Consider the following 12,289-nt stretch of genomic DNA (forward strand, 5'->3'; position numbering starts at 1 on the left):
TCTACCTTCTCTTCGCGATGGGACCAGCAGCGTCATGTATGGCGCCCTATGAATTGCAGGTGAGATTCACCTGCAGGTTTGATTCGTGGCAGTTAACAAATTGACCATTACTTCAGTAATGCCATTTGTCAGCTCCTCACACATTGTATCAAACCCTCCCGTGAACAACAACACTTATAATACAAATGTCATTGCTTGTCTCCTTCCGAGGCAAGATTTATATATCTTTTCTCCCATAGAACAAAGTATTTCAACATATATAATATCACGCGGGCCTTGAAGCATCGCTAGGTTACCTGTCGCGACTATTCCGTAGCACCTGAACTATATACAGGACGCTCGGCAGCTTACCCGAAAGCCGCGGGTTCAATCTCGGCAGTGGCAATCGCATTTTTATGGAGTTGAAATGCTAAATGCCGGTGTATTGTGTGATGTCAGTGCATGTTAAAAGAGGACCTGACAGTCAAAAGTTCCGTAGCCCTCCACGACGGCATGCATGCCCTAAAATCCTATGTTGTTATGGCACGTAAGATGACAGATATATTATTATGAGTAATTGATGCGTCCCGTACTCCGACGAAACACTGATTTTTCTGATTAAATTCCCCCAGATACCTTCCAGAATACTGCCACAACGTTTTGTCCAGCGGCCGCTGCGCCGTGAGCGCATGGGGAGCCATCAGCAAGGAGGGACTCGGTCCACTTGTCCGAATCAATGGATCCTTCACGGCATCCGCTTATTGCAGATTGCTGCAGGAAGTGCTGGTGCCTTACGCCCTGGAGGGACCATTCGAGGATGGCTGCTACCAGCTGCAGCACGACCGAAGTCCAATCCACACAGCTCGCATGGTGGCCACGGTACTCGAGAACCTTGCCATCCGCACTCTGCCTTGGCCCCCCGTCGGTGCTGACCTGAACCCGATTGAAAATGTGTGGGGCATCGTGAAGAGCCGCCTGTCTGCGCGACGGCTTTCAAGCGCGACTTCCGAAGCGCTTTGGCAGGCAGTAAGCGAGGAGTGGGAGCGCCTGCGCCTTACCCCTGAGGTGGTCGTGAGGCTGTACGAGTCGATGCCGCGACGCGTCCAAGCCGTCATCGCCGCCAACGGAAACCTGACACGTTACTGAGGAAACGTGTGGCAAGACGCCTGGTGTTTACAACCTCACACAATTAATTTCGTCGTCTTTCGGACCTGGGCGACCAGCCACGCAGTCACTTTTGCCGAGATATTCAATTCTCGCGCTCGGCTCCGACGCACGGAAGTGCTCAGGCGCAGCTTCGTCGTCGTCGTCATCCACATGCTGACGGCTCGCCGAAAGTACAAGCTGTTATGGACCGAAGGATCCTTGGGTATTCAGTTGCCGCTTCGAGAGGAGCAGAAATACTTTATTATTTTGCCAAGGGGGAAAATAAAAAAAAAACGGCTCAATGGGGCCCCATGTTTTTCTCTCAAACTGACCAGCAGAAGTTTATTTGAGTCCTGAGGGGCCAATCTGAAAGAGATAAACAATATAAAAACTCAAAATAACCTGATAATTTTAACAATATCACGCAGTCCCTGCTTGCGCCATTTATGTGTAGCTATCCTCACAGCTTCCATTGTTTTTATGGCGACTGTTCTCGCTGTAGCACGTTTTGAATCGCAAAGGAAATCCCTACGGTCGAGCTTGTATAAACGTAACAGCCAGATATTTTACAGGTGACGCTGAGGTTTTTTTAGAACCGCTTTTTTATTGTTCAGACGGCTTCTTCTAAAATTGTAATTATGTTTTGATCTTTTAGGACTAGACAGCGGCTGCATAGAAGAATTATTTTATCAGCAGCTAAGTAATCTAATATTCAGTAGTTTTTATATTGTTTCAAAAATACTGTATCTTTCTCTTTCAAAAGAGCATATAACTGGCCATTGCGGTTAGACTGCCTGTTACTGAAACTCCTGAAAAACAGCTAAGCACCACAGAAAGCAGCGCGCCACTCGATAAACGAAAAAAAAAAACGTGGGCAGCCTGCACTAAAGGCGCAAGGCAAAGTCACAGTGAAGCTAATGGTTTCGTAGCAAGTCCGATCTCAATTAGGCGTAACTAGGCGTAATTTGCATAATTCTGCGACATCAAACTCGAGTACTTCGGGTGGGCTTTGATGTCACGCACATTATTCAGTAATATTTATAAATAATGTTAAGGCTAATTAGATTTATATTTAGGTAAATGAGACTCGACTCGGTCAGGAGTAATCAGCATCTTGCTGAGCTTGGATTCTCTGAGCTCATGAGAATTCGATTTCAATTACGTTAATTATTTGTGTTTTAATAAGATGTTGCCTAATTAAAGCTAATCATAATCCAATTGGTTTGATGATGCTATGACCAACCAAGATTAATCAGACTTTTTATAATTTCCTTGGTGTTTGCCTAATTAGATTAGTTATGCATATTTAGCTTAATTATGCCACGTGAAATTCCAGTATAGAGGATACTGTAGCTGGATTTCAGACTAATATTTAGTCATAATTAGTGTTCACAATAATTAGCACTAATTAGACGTTAATTATCCTAATTAGTATGGAGTCGGTAAAGAGTAATTAGTATCTTCCTGACCTTGACTTCTGTGGGCTCATGGGGAAGTCGACCTAGATTAATTGGCCCCGATAAGGTTTGCCTTGTATAGGCTAATTTTGCACGGCTAGGTTAAGGATGAGCATGATCAACTTTGCCTAATTAGATTTGGCTATACTTATTTCGACTCATCTGGGCTCATCTAAGCTTAACTTCGCTTAACATGAAAACACCAAGCTGGACTGGGCTTAACTAAAGCTACTTACACCTCACTTATTTAGGTCATAAAGTGCTCGACTACATTTGATTAATTTCGGCTACATTAACTTTGACTTAGCTAAGCTCATTTAAGTGCAACTTGGATTAGCCCGACAAAGGCAAGCTGGCCTGAGAAAATTTAATTTTGTGCGTTTGGCTTCGTCAGGTTGTGCGATGCTCGCTATGCTTACTTATCCTAATCAACCGGTGTCAATAACAACGCGAGCCGGTGTTGAACCGGCCCCGTCGCAGCCGCTACGTAAAAGAATGACACAGATTCGATGGAGCAAAGAAAGCGACACCCAGTTGTCGTTTTGGGTACGAGCGCCGTAACCGCGTCCAACAGAGCGACATGAGAAGCCAAGTGATAAGACGGGACGCGCATGCGCCCTTGCAGCAGGTGTCTCGTCGTGTCTCGTCGCTAGCTGGCGCGTCGATGCATTCTGCCACGCGATCCCGTGGTCTGCACACTTTTGATCGCACCTGTACGTATAGTGATTGCTTTGCGTCCACTTCCAAAATCAAGCAGACCCCAACCGTGAAGCACCGCATTATAACGGACTCTACCGAACGGCCTGTACGACAGCACGCCTACCACGTGTCGCAAAAAGAACAAGAGACAATACGTTTTCAAATGAAACAGATGCTCGACGACGACGTCATCCAACCCTCGAACAGTCCATAGGCGTCACCCGTCGTACTTGTTAAAAGAAAAGACGGCACTCTTCGATTTTGCGTCGATTACCGGAAGCTCAACAAAGTGACGAAGAGAGACGTCTACCCTCTCCCACGCATAGATGATTCACTGGATCGACTTCGACATGCCCGATATTTTTCCTCAATAGATTTACGCAGCGGCTACTGGCAGATCGAGGTCGATGAACGTGACAGGGAAAAAACAGCATTCATAACTCCCGATGGCCTCTACGAATTCAAAGTGTTACCGGTTGGATTGTGATCTGCACCGGCAACGTTCCAAAGGATGATGGACACCGTCCTGTCCGGTCTGAAGTGGGAATCCTGCCTCGTGTATTTAGACGACGTCGTTTTTTTTCCAAAACATTTGAGTAACATTTACAACGACTTCAGTCCGTCTTCGTCACTATTCGATCCGCAGGCCTATCGCTAAAACCGGAGAAGTGTCATTTCGGCTACGAAGAACTAAAGTTCCTCGGCCACCTTATCAGTCACGATGGCATTAGACCAGACCCAGAAAAGACCATGGCTGTTGCTGCATTTCCTCCACCTTCGAACAAACGGGATTTGCGCCGGTTTTTGGGTCTCTGCGCCTACTACAGGCGCTTAGTGCACAGCTTTGCCAGCATCGCTGAACCCCTTACCCGTTTAACGAAGAAGGATACTCCTCTTGTGTGGGGTCCAGAGCAGAGAGCCGCTTTTTCCCAGCTTCAGCAGTGCCTTCAGAGTGAACCCTTACTAGGGCACTTTGATGAAGATGCCCCCACAAAACTTCAAACTGACACAAGCAACATTGGTCTTGGTGCAGTACTCGTCCAGTGGCAAGACGGGGCTGAACGTCCCATCGCTTTTGCTAGCCGCATTTGGTCATCTGCGGAAACTAATTACTCGACCACGGAGAAGGAATGTCTTGCTGTTATTTGGGCGATAACAAAGTTCCGACCGTATCTGTGTGGCCGTCCATTCAGAGTAGTTACGGACCATCATGCCCTCTGTTGGCTGGCCAATCTCAAGGACCCTTCAGGGCACCTCGGGAGGTGGAGCTTACGCCTTCAAGAATTTGAGGTTACAGTCGTCTACAAGTCGGGCCGCAGGCACACTGATGCTGATTGCCTTTCGCGCGCACCCCTCGCGACAACATCGAGGGACGATGATACCGATGGCCATTTTCTTTGAGCAGTCAGGGAATCTGATTTGGCCCAACAACAGTGCAATGATTCAGAGATCCAACAACTTATCAAATACCTTCAAGGTCGCAGCTCGAGTCCACCATCGGCATTCGCACGTTCAGGGTCATTTTGTCTCCGCAACGACATCGTCTACAAAAAGAACTTCGAACCATATGCGACTGAGTACCTCCTCGTCGTTCCACCAGGGCTACGTGCTGACATTCTATCTGCCTGCCACGACGAGCCTTCCTCCGGCCACCCAGGATTCGCACGTACCCTTGCCCGGATTTGGACTCGCTACTACTGGCCAAAGCTCACCCAGGATGTCAAGCATTACGTTAAAACGTGCAATAATTGCCAGCGCCGTAAAGCCCCACCTGTGCGCCCTGCTGGTTTATTGCAGCCTGTTGCACCCCCGTCACAACCGTTTGAACGAATTGGCATGGACTTGCTTGGACCCTTCCCGAAGTCACATGATGGCAACCGCTGGATTGTAGTAGCTACTGACTATTTAACGAGGTACTGCGAAACGAAAGCCCTACAACGAGGCACCGTCAATGAGGTTGCGTATTTTTTCATCAACAACATCGTCCTCCGCCATGGAGCGCCAACAGTTCTTATCACTGACCGTGGAACAGCCTTTACAGCCCAATTGATGCAAGACGTCACGAGGCTTAGTGGAACAGCTCATTGCTAAACAACCGCATGCCATCCACAAACCAACGGTCTGACGGAGAGATTAAACAAGACGCTCGCTGACATGCTATCTATGTACGTCGACCGTGATCACAAAAACTGGGATGCAATTTTGCCATACGTAACGTTCGCTTACAACACTGCGGTTCAAGAGACTACGGGTTTCACTCCCTTCCGGTTGCTTCACGGCCGAGAAGCAATTACGATGCTTGATGCCATTCTGTTGCCTGACACGACCGATATTACTCCTGATGCGAACGACTTTATCCGGTTCGCCGACGCGGCCCGCCAGCTTGCACTCGAGCGGATCCGAAAACAACAATGAATCGACTCACAGAGGTACAACTCCCGTCATCGCCATGTCATTTTACAACCCGGTGTTCTGGTCTGGCTGTGGATCCCCGTTTGCCAAAGGGGCCGCTCGGAAAAGTTACTCCATCACTACTTCGGTCCTTATAGAGTACTACGGCGCCTCACCGATGTCAACTACGAAATACTGCTTGAAGACACAGCTCGGCGATCTCGATGTTCCCAGCAGGCCGACATTGTTCTTGTGTCACGGATGAAGCCACACTACCCCCGAGCCACCTGACACTGATTCATCATGCGTCTTTGTGCGTGTACGCGACTACTTTAACTTTTAATCGGCATTGGTCATCGGGGTGGTACTTTTTTTTCGAAGGGGGGGGGGGTAATGCCACAGGCATGGAACGAGGTTTAGCCATTCCAATGCGAGTATGTGCCATGGTGTGAAAGAAGAAGAGGACGGTTGGTGTGCTCGTGCTCTAACGTTCGGTTCGGCTCGACGTCCGGTGCTGCTACTGTGAACAGACGTTGTGGTCGTTCTGTGATCACGTGACAATATTATCAATCTGCTGTACAGGCATGGCAGGCACTCGTGATGCTGATGTTCTGTTTACAATGGCCGGCTGACTTGGGAAAACAGAGGCGTGCTCTAAAGATCGGTCGAGTTGGGCGATGATGGACAGAAATACACTTAAAGTTGGTGGCCGTTGGGCAGTGATCGTTGTTGGTAAATGTGCGTCACGCACACCTTGTAGTGCTAATACAATGCGCTGAGGATATGCCAGTTGGACGAGACATTGTGAAGTTATGCACAGTTTCACCAACAAGTAGTCAACGAGGTTTTAACTGGGTGACTGGAGACATCTGATGACTATGTGCTGCCACTGCAAGAGCGTAAGGTTGTCCCTAAACTGATTCTCGAACGCCGCTTTGAAGTTCTTCCACGTGCCAACCTGGTTTCCTGCCACGCTTTTCCTATTTGCAGCAGGGCCACGGAGCTTACCCAGTGCTACCGCGAGGAGACTGGACGGTGACTATGACTACGCATGACTACGCCAAGCCTTCACTACGGCCGATTCAGCAAGTATTTTTATTGCTAGGTGAACTTTTACAGAGACTCTAAATTGATAATGGTGCATAATAATAATGAATTGCTGAGTGCAAGAATAGTGGCAACACACATGTCTCTTGTGGATGCTATTTGTTTGTTGCACTGACACGCAGTTATTTTTTATCATTAGTTTTATTGCTATGTCTTGTATTAAGGAAAACCTACCTTGAACTTTCCTGTTGATACATGCGCCGTTGACCTCCATCGCAAGGTTGCCTCTAGGAAAGAAAAAAAGTATTGACCTTGTCACACTTCCAAAAATAGAACTGAAAGAAGCACGAAAGGACGAAAATAGAGCTCGAAAGTGATCGCGTTGTCATGATCACTTTGTTGTCATGTAGTACTCGTTAATTTTACAGATTCTATATTTGTTATTCAACACTAGTGTCCTCACTTCTGGCTTCATTATTGCCAGAGATTGAACATTGCAGCTGCTTTTGGCAATCGCTTCCCAGCGCAATACAAGAAGTAGAAAACGAAGAGGTCAATAGCGCAAATGATTAGTCACGAGAAAATCTTATTGAAAAAGAGGTGTGCTTAAAATGAACCAGGAGTGATTGATTAGGAACTGTGTCTGACCAGGGGCTGCTCCTAACGACCGAAAGGTGAAGTAAGCACCATAATCTTAGAAGAAAGTCTCACAGGTATACTGTCGCAGAAAAAAATTCATTGGCTTCTTACGGTTCTGACTGTTTAAAATATTCTGTGCACTCAAACATTCTAGTACATTGTTGATCTTTGGCAAGCTACTACAAGACCTACAGCCTTTCTTTAACTAAATGCAGCTCGTAATGCGAGTTTAAACTGTGGTTGCATTGTCTCCATCATAAATTAAAGAAACAATGGTTCCGGCCTTATATACACCATGCCATGGTGAATCTGTATGTAGCATATAGAACAACAATTCTCAAACAAAGAATATTTTTCATGCACCTTACTGCACTGACTTTTATTGCTGAAAATCAATGTTCATTAGGGCTTGCGAACCCTAGCCTAAGTGCTTCATGCACTCCATAGTGATTTAAAATGAAGAATGGCAATGCATTTTTATTACAGCATACAGTATTTGCGAACACGGAAACTACAGTTATATTTAAATTCTTAGTGTGACTATTTTGGATGTTCCACAGAGTTGCTTTCATAATTATACAAAGGCGTATCGCAGTCAGCTGATAGTGTACGTCGCGATAGACAGCTAGCCAATAATATATCCCTAACAAAAATAAAGCTTCTGCTAACGAGAAGACACACCTGATTGATTGATTGACTGATTTATTTGTGGTGTTTGACCTCCCTAAACCACCATATAGTTATGAGAGACGCCGCAGGAGCCCTCCACTACGGCGTCCCTCATATTTCGGCCACGTGATGCTCTTCAAGAGAAGACAAACATGCGAGATTTCGCCAGTACAGATTGGAGATTGTGCTATGACATCGTAATGTTCAATATTTGTTTCGGTGATCTTAGTTAGAGGATCACGTACGAAGGTCAGTGGAAACGCTGTAGACGTTAATCCGAAAGTCGCGATAGCTCAAACTTTGATTTCTCCTCTTTTTTTCCTTCTAACTTCGGAGAAAATTTGCGTGGTGCGCTTGGTATGCGTTAAAAACATGAATGTGAAATCCATTTCAAGCCTCTCTGAATTGAACCGCTATGGCCAGTTTGCATGACAACTTTCACAAGCTTTGAGATTAGCAAGTTTAGTGATTCTTGATTTGGGCAACTTTCGGTCACGTTGCCCAAACGTGAATTTTTTTATTGTATAACAAATAACTAGAAACAATTTTTTTTCAGAAGTCAAGCTCACTTCATATGCACTGTTTGTACTTGCAAGTTCATGTTCCCTTCCAATAGGCTTTCACTTGTGAGCACAGCACTTTGTGTCTTTCCTGTCCTTCTTGCCTACGTTTGATGCACACTTTTTATTCTCAGAACTTTTCAGAACGCGCGTCTAACCTCATTAAGGAGCACGAACATGTGACCAATAATTGTGAAAGTCTTCAGTTCCCCATCGAGTTGAACCCACTGCTAAACACCGGGGCCACACGTTTAAGCTTTCGCTGGTTAACCATTTGTACAGTATACTTGGGCGATGATTTTTTAGACCTTGGTCATTTATTGTAACCAGGTTTGGTATTGGAAGCCTTGTTTCAGGCTTTTATTTACTTTATTTTGAGCGTGAATTCGTGAGCACGCCAAATGAGATCTATGGATAGGTGACAACCCAGAGCCCCAAAACGCGATTCTCTTCAAGAATCTCAAACGCTGAGCATCTAGAGCTAGAAAAACACCACGTTTCCTGAAAATAACGCGTGACGGTACTCACACACAAGATCACCAGAGTCAACCTACCTGGTAAGCTGCAAAAGTAGGTCGCAACCTTCCAAACCGCATTCATTTTTCAGGTCTACGGTGGCATTCAATGCGTCAAGTATGTCTGCCGCACAGGTGTTGTGGTTGTTCAGCTCGTAGAGTGTTGGTCCACAGATATTTCTGCCAGCTATGGAATCGTTCTGCAAAAAGAGACACACAGAAGACTAAATACGCCGGGGAAAAAGAAGTAGACGCCAAGCCTGCGCTTTGTGCTGCACAGTAATATCTAAAGTAAGAACAGCGGCCATCTTAGAGCCTGTACGAACTTTATTGAACCGACATCAGCAAGTAGAGTTGCGAGGTGTTCAGTACGTTAATATTCATGATTGTTTCGCCAAAAGTTAAATTGTTGATTTCGCCATATTTGATTGTGCTGCGAAGTAGTGAGGTACGCAATGATTGTCCACATGGTGATTCGTGCACCTACAACACTGCCCAATTTGGTGATGCTGAGGCTTATGACGAATAGTTACAGCTGAGGCCTTTGTAATTGGCAGAAAGCTTGAGACGACTTACTCGTCACGCAACTCAGATCGTGCGTCGCATACTGCAATTTCAGTCTTCAGCCACGCACTATTAAAAATGTTAACACGATGTTTCAGCCAATATGATGCCTGAGCAGGTACGTCTTGAAATGTTGCGCGGCTCTGTGTCAACTCACGTGCCACGAAGCAATGCACCTGAGTTCGGTACTGGTTTGTGCACTGTTTCTTTTCTAAACATGTGTAATATCGAAGGCGGTACATAGCCACTTAAATCGGCTATTTCTGTGTGGTCAAAAGAGCCTAACGTTCTGTAATAATAATAATAATAATAATAATAATAATAATAATAATAATAATAATAATAATAATAATAATAATAATAATAATAATAATAATAATAATAATAATAATAATAATGTAAAGAGGTTTATTGGGCGAACCAGACGGGCAGGTGAGAGATTGGAGATAGCGACAGGACGAGGAAGATGGAGGAGCTCGAGCGCCGATTTCATGGTGCCATACTCTGCGATGATGCTTGCTGTTCCCTTTTGCTGTCATCAATCCTTCATTATAATTGCCCCCGTCGAGAAAGATCAAGCCATCCTGACAATCTAACAAGTAGGAACGAGAGGGTCGAAGTACGGCTTCAAGCGGTCCACGTGAACAATATCGTGTGCACGCCGACGATGGTCACCGGGTGGCGTAAGCGGTTCAATGGCGTAATTGACGGGCGATGTGCGTTCTACCACGCGGTATGGGCCATGGTAATTTGAAAGTAGCTTGGCAGACAAACCAGGTGCACAGGGTGGTACATACAGCCATACAAGGGTTCCAGGGGCGAACTTGGCGGCAGGAGGGTGGTCGTCATCGCGGGCCTTTTTCTGGCGTTGCTGGTCAGCCGTAGTAAACTGCTTCGCTAGTTGGCGGCATTCTTCGGCGTGACGGGCGGCTTCAGACACGGTCGTGCACTCAGATAGATCTGGTGCGTATGGCAGCAAAGTGTCAATTGTGTGCGATGGTCGACGTCCGTATAGAAGGTAGAATGGAGAAAAGCCGGTGGTGACCTGGGTAGCGGTGCTGTACGCGTAGGTCGCAAACGGAAGAACCAGGTCCCAGTTCGTTTGGTCAGATGCCACATGCGTCGCGAGCATGTCACCCAGGGTCCGATTAAACCACTCAGTCAGGCCATTCGTCGGAAGGTGGTAAGCAGTACTCATCCGGTGTACAATATGGCACTGACGGAGAAGTGCTTGGATTACGTCGGATAGAAATACACGGCCCCGGTAACTGAGGAGCTCGCGAGAAGGGCCGTGACGCAACACAAACCGATGGAGGATGAAAGATGCGACGTCCTGAGCGGTCGCCGTAGGAAGAGCAGCGGTTTCGGCGTACCGTGTCAGGTGATCTACAGCAACGATGACCCACCGGTTACCTGCTGTGGTCAATGGCAGTGGTCCATAAAGGTCGATTCCGACGCGATCGAATGGGCGGTCAGAGCACGCAAGCGGCTGTAGTGGAGCTGCCCCTGCATTCGGTGGCTGTTTTCGTCGCTGAAACTCGTGGCAGCCGCGAATAAACTGTCGAACAAAAGTAAACATCCCACGCCAGTAGTAACGCTTCCTTAAACGCTCGTAGGTCTCGAAGACACCGGCGTGAGCGCATTGCGGGTCGGAGTGAAATGATGCACAGATTGTAGAGCGCAGCTTTCGGGGAATAACGAGCAGCCACTTCCTGCCGTCTGGTGAGTAATTGCGCCGGTACAAGAGGCCACCTCGAATGGTGAAGTGCGAAGCCTGGCGTTGCAATGCTCGAGTGATGGGAAGTGTCGGTACCCCAGATAAGACGTCCAGAAGCGAAGTTATCCATGGATCGTCGCGCTGTGCAGAGGTCATTGTGTCGATGTCAAGAGCGGACAGCGCGTGTTCCATAGAAGATATAGAGGCAGCCTCAGTCGACAGTGGTGATCGCGAGAGCGCATCAGCATCGGCATGTTGGCGGCCGGAACAGTACACGACGCGGATGTCATACTCTTGAAGTCACAGAGCCCAACGAGCAAGGTGACCTGATGGATCTTTCAGCGATGACAACATAAGGCATGATGGTTTGTAACTACAGCAAAGGTGCGGCCATATAAGTATGGGCGAAATTTCACAATTGCCCAAAGTATGGCTAAGCACTCTTTTTCGGTAACACTGTAGTTTACCTCAGCCTTGTTGAGCATTCTGCTGGCGTAGGCGACGACATACTCAGGGGATCCAGGCTTGCGTTGAGCGAGAACTGCACCGAGACCGACACCGCTGGCGTCTGTGTGGATTTCAGTTGCAGCCGTGGGATCATAGTGGCGCAATATAGGCGGTGATGTCAGGAGACGGCGAAGAGTGGTAAATGCGTGATCACATTCGGGAGACCATGATGAGATGTCGTTGGCACTGCTTAAAAGTTGGGTCAAAGGGGCAATTATGGAGGCAAAGTTGCGCACAAACCGACGAAAGTAGGAGCACAATCCTACGAAGCTGCGTAACTGTTTTACAGTCGTTAGTTTGGGGAATTCAGCAACAGCGCGTAGTTAAGCCGGGTCGGGAAGAACACCATCCTTTGATACGACTTGACCGAGAATGGTGAGCGTCCGAGCAGCGAAGTGG

General features: G+C 47.0%; 1 protein-coding gene across 4 annotated transcripts in view; it reads right to left on the reverse strand.

The window, feature by feature from the left end:
• LOC119164531 (venom metalloproteinase antarease TserMP_A) overlaps window positions 1-12,289 on the reverse strand; it is a 99,720-nt gene that overhangs the window by 66,793 nt on the left and 20,638 nt on the right. For all 4 annotated transcript variants that reach the window (XM_075872002.1, XM_075872001.1, XM_075872004.1 and 1 more), the window contains 2 exons: window positions 9,142-9,302; window positions 6,954-7,006 (listed from right to left, as the gene is read on the reverse strand). In XM_075872002.1, the coding sequence (XP_075728117.1) occupies window positions 6,954-7,006; window positions 9,142-9,302 (214 nt within the window). The remainder of the gene's footprint in view (window positions 1-6,953; window positions 7,007-9,141; window positions 9,303-12,289) is intronic.

Source organism: Rhipicephalus microplus, chromosome 8, assembly GCF_043290135.1.
Source record: "Rhipicephalus microplus isolate Deutch F79 chromosome 8, USDA_Rmic, whole genome shotgun sequence".
Taxonomy (NCBI): Eukaryota; Metazoa; Arthropoda; class Arachnida; order Ixodida; family Ixodidae; genus Rhipicephalus; species Rhipicephalus microplus.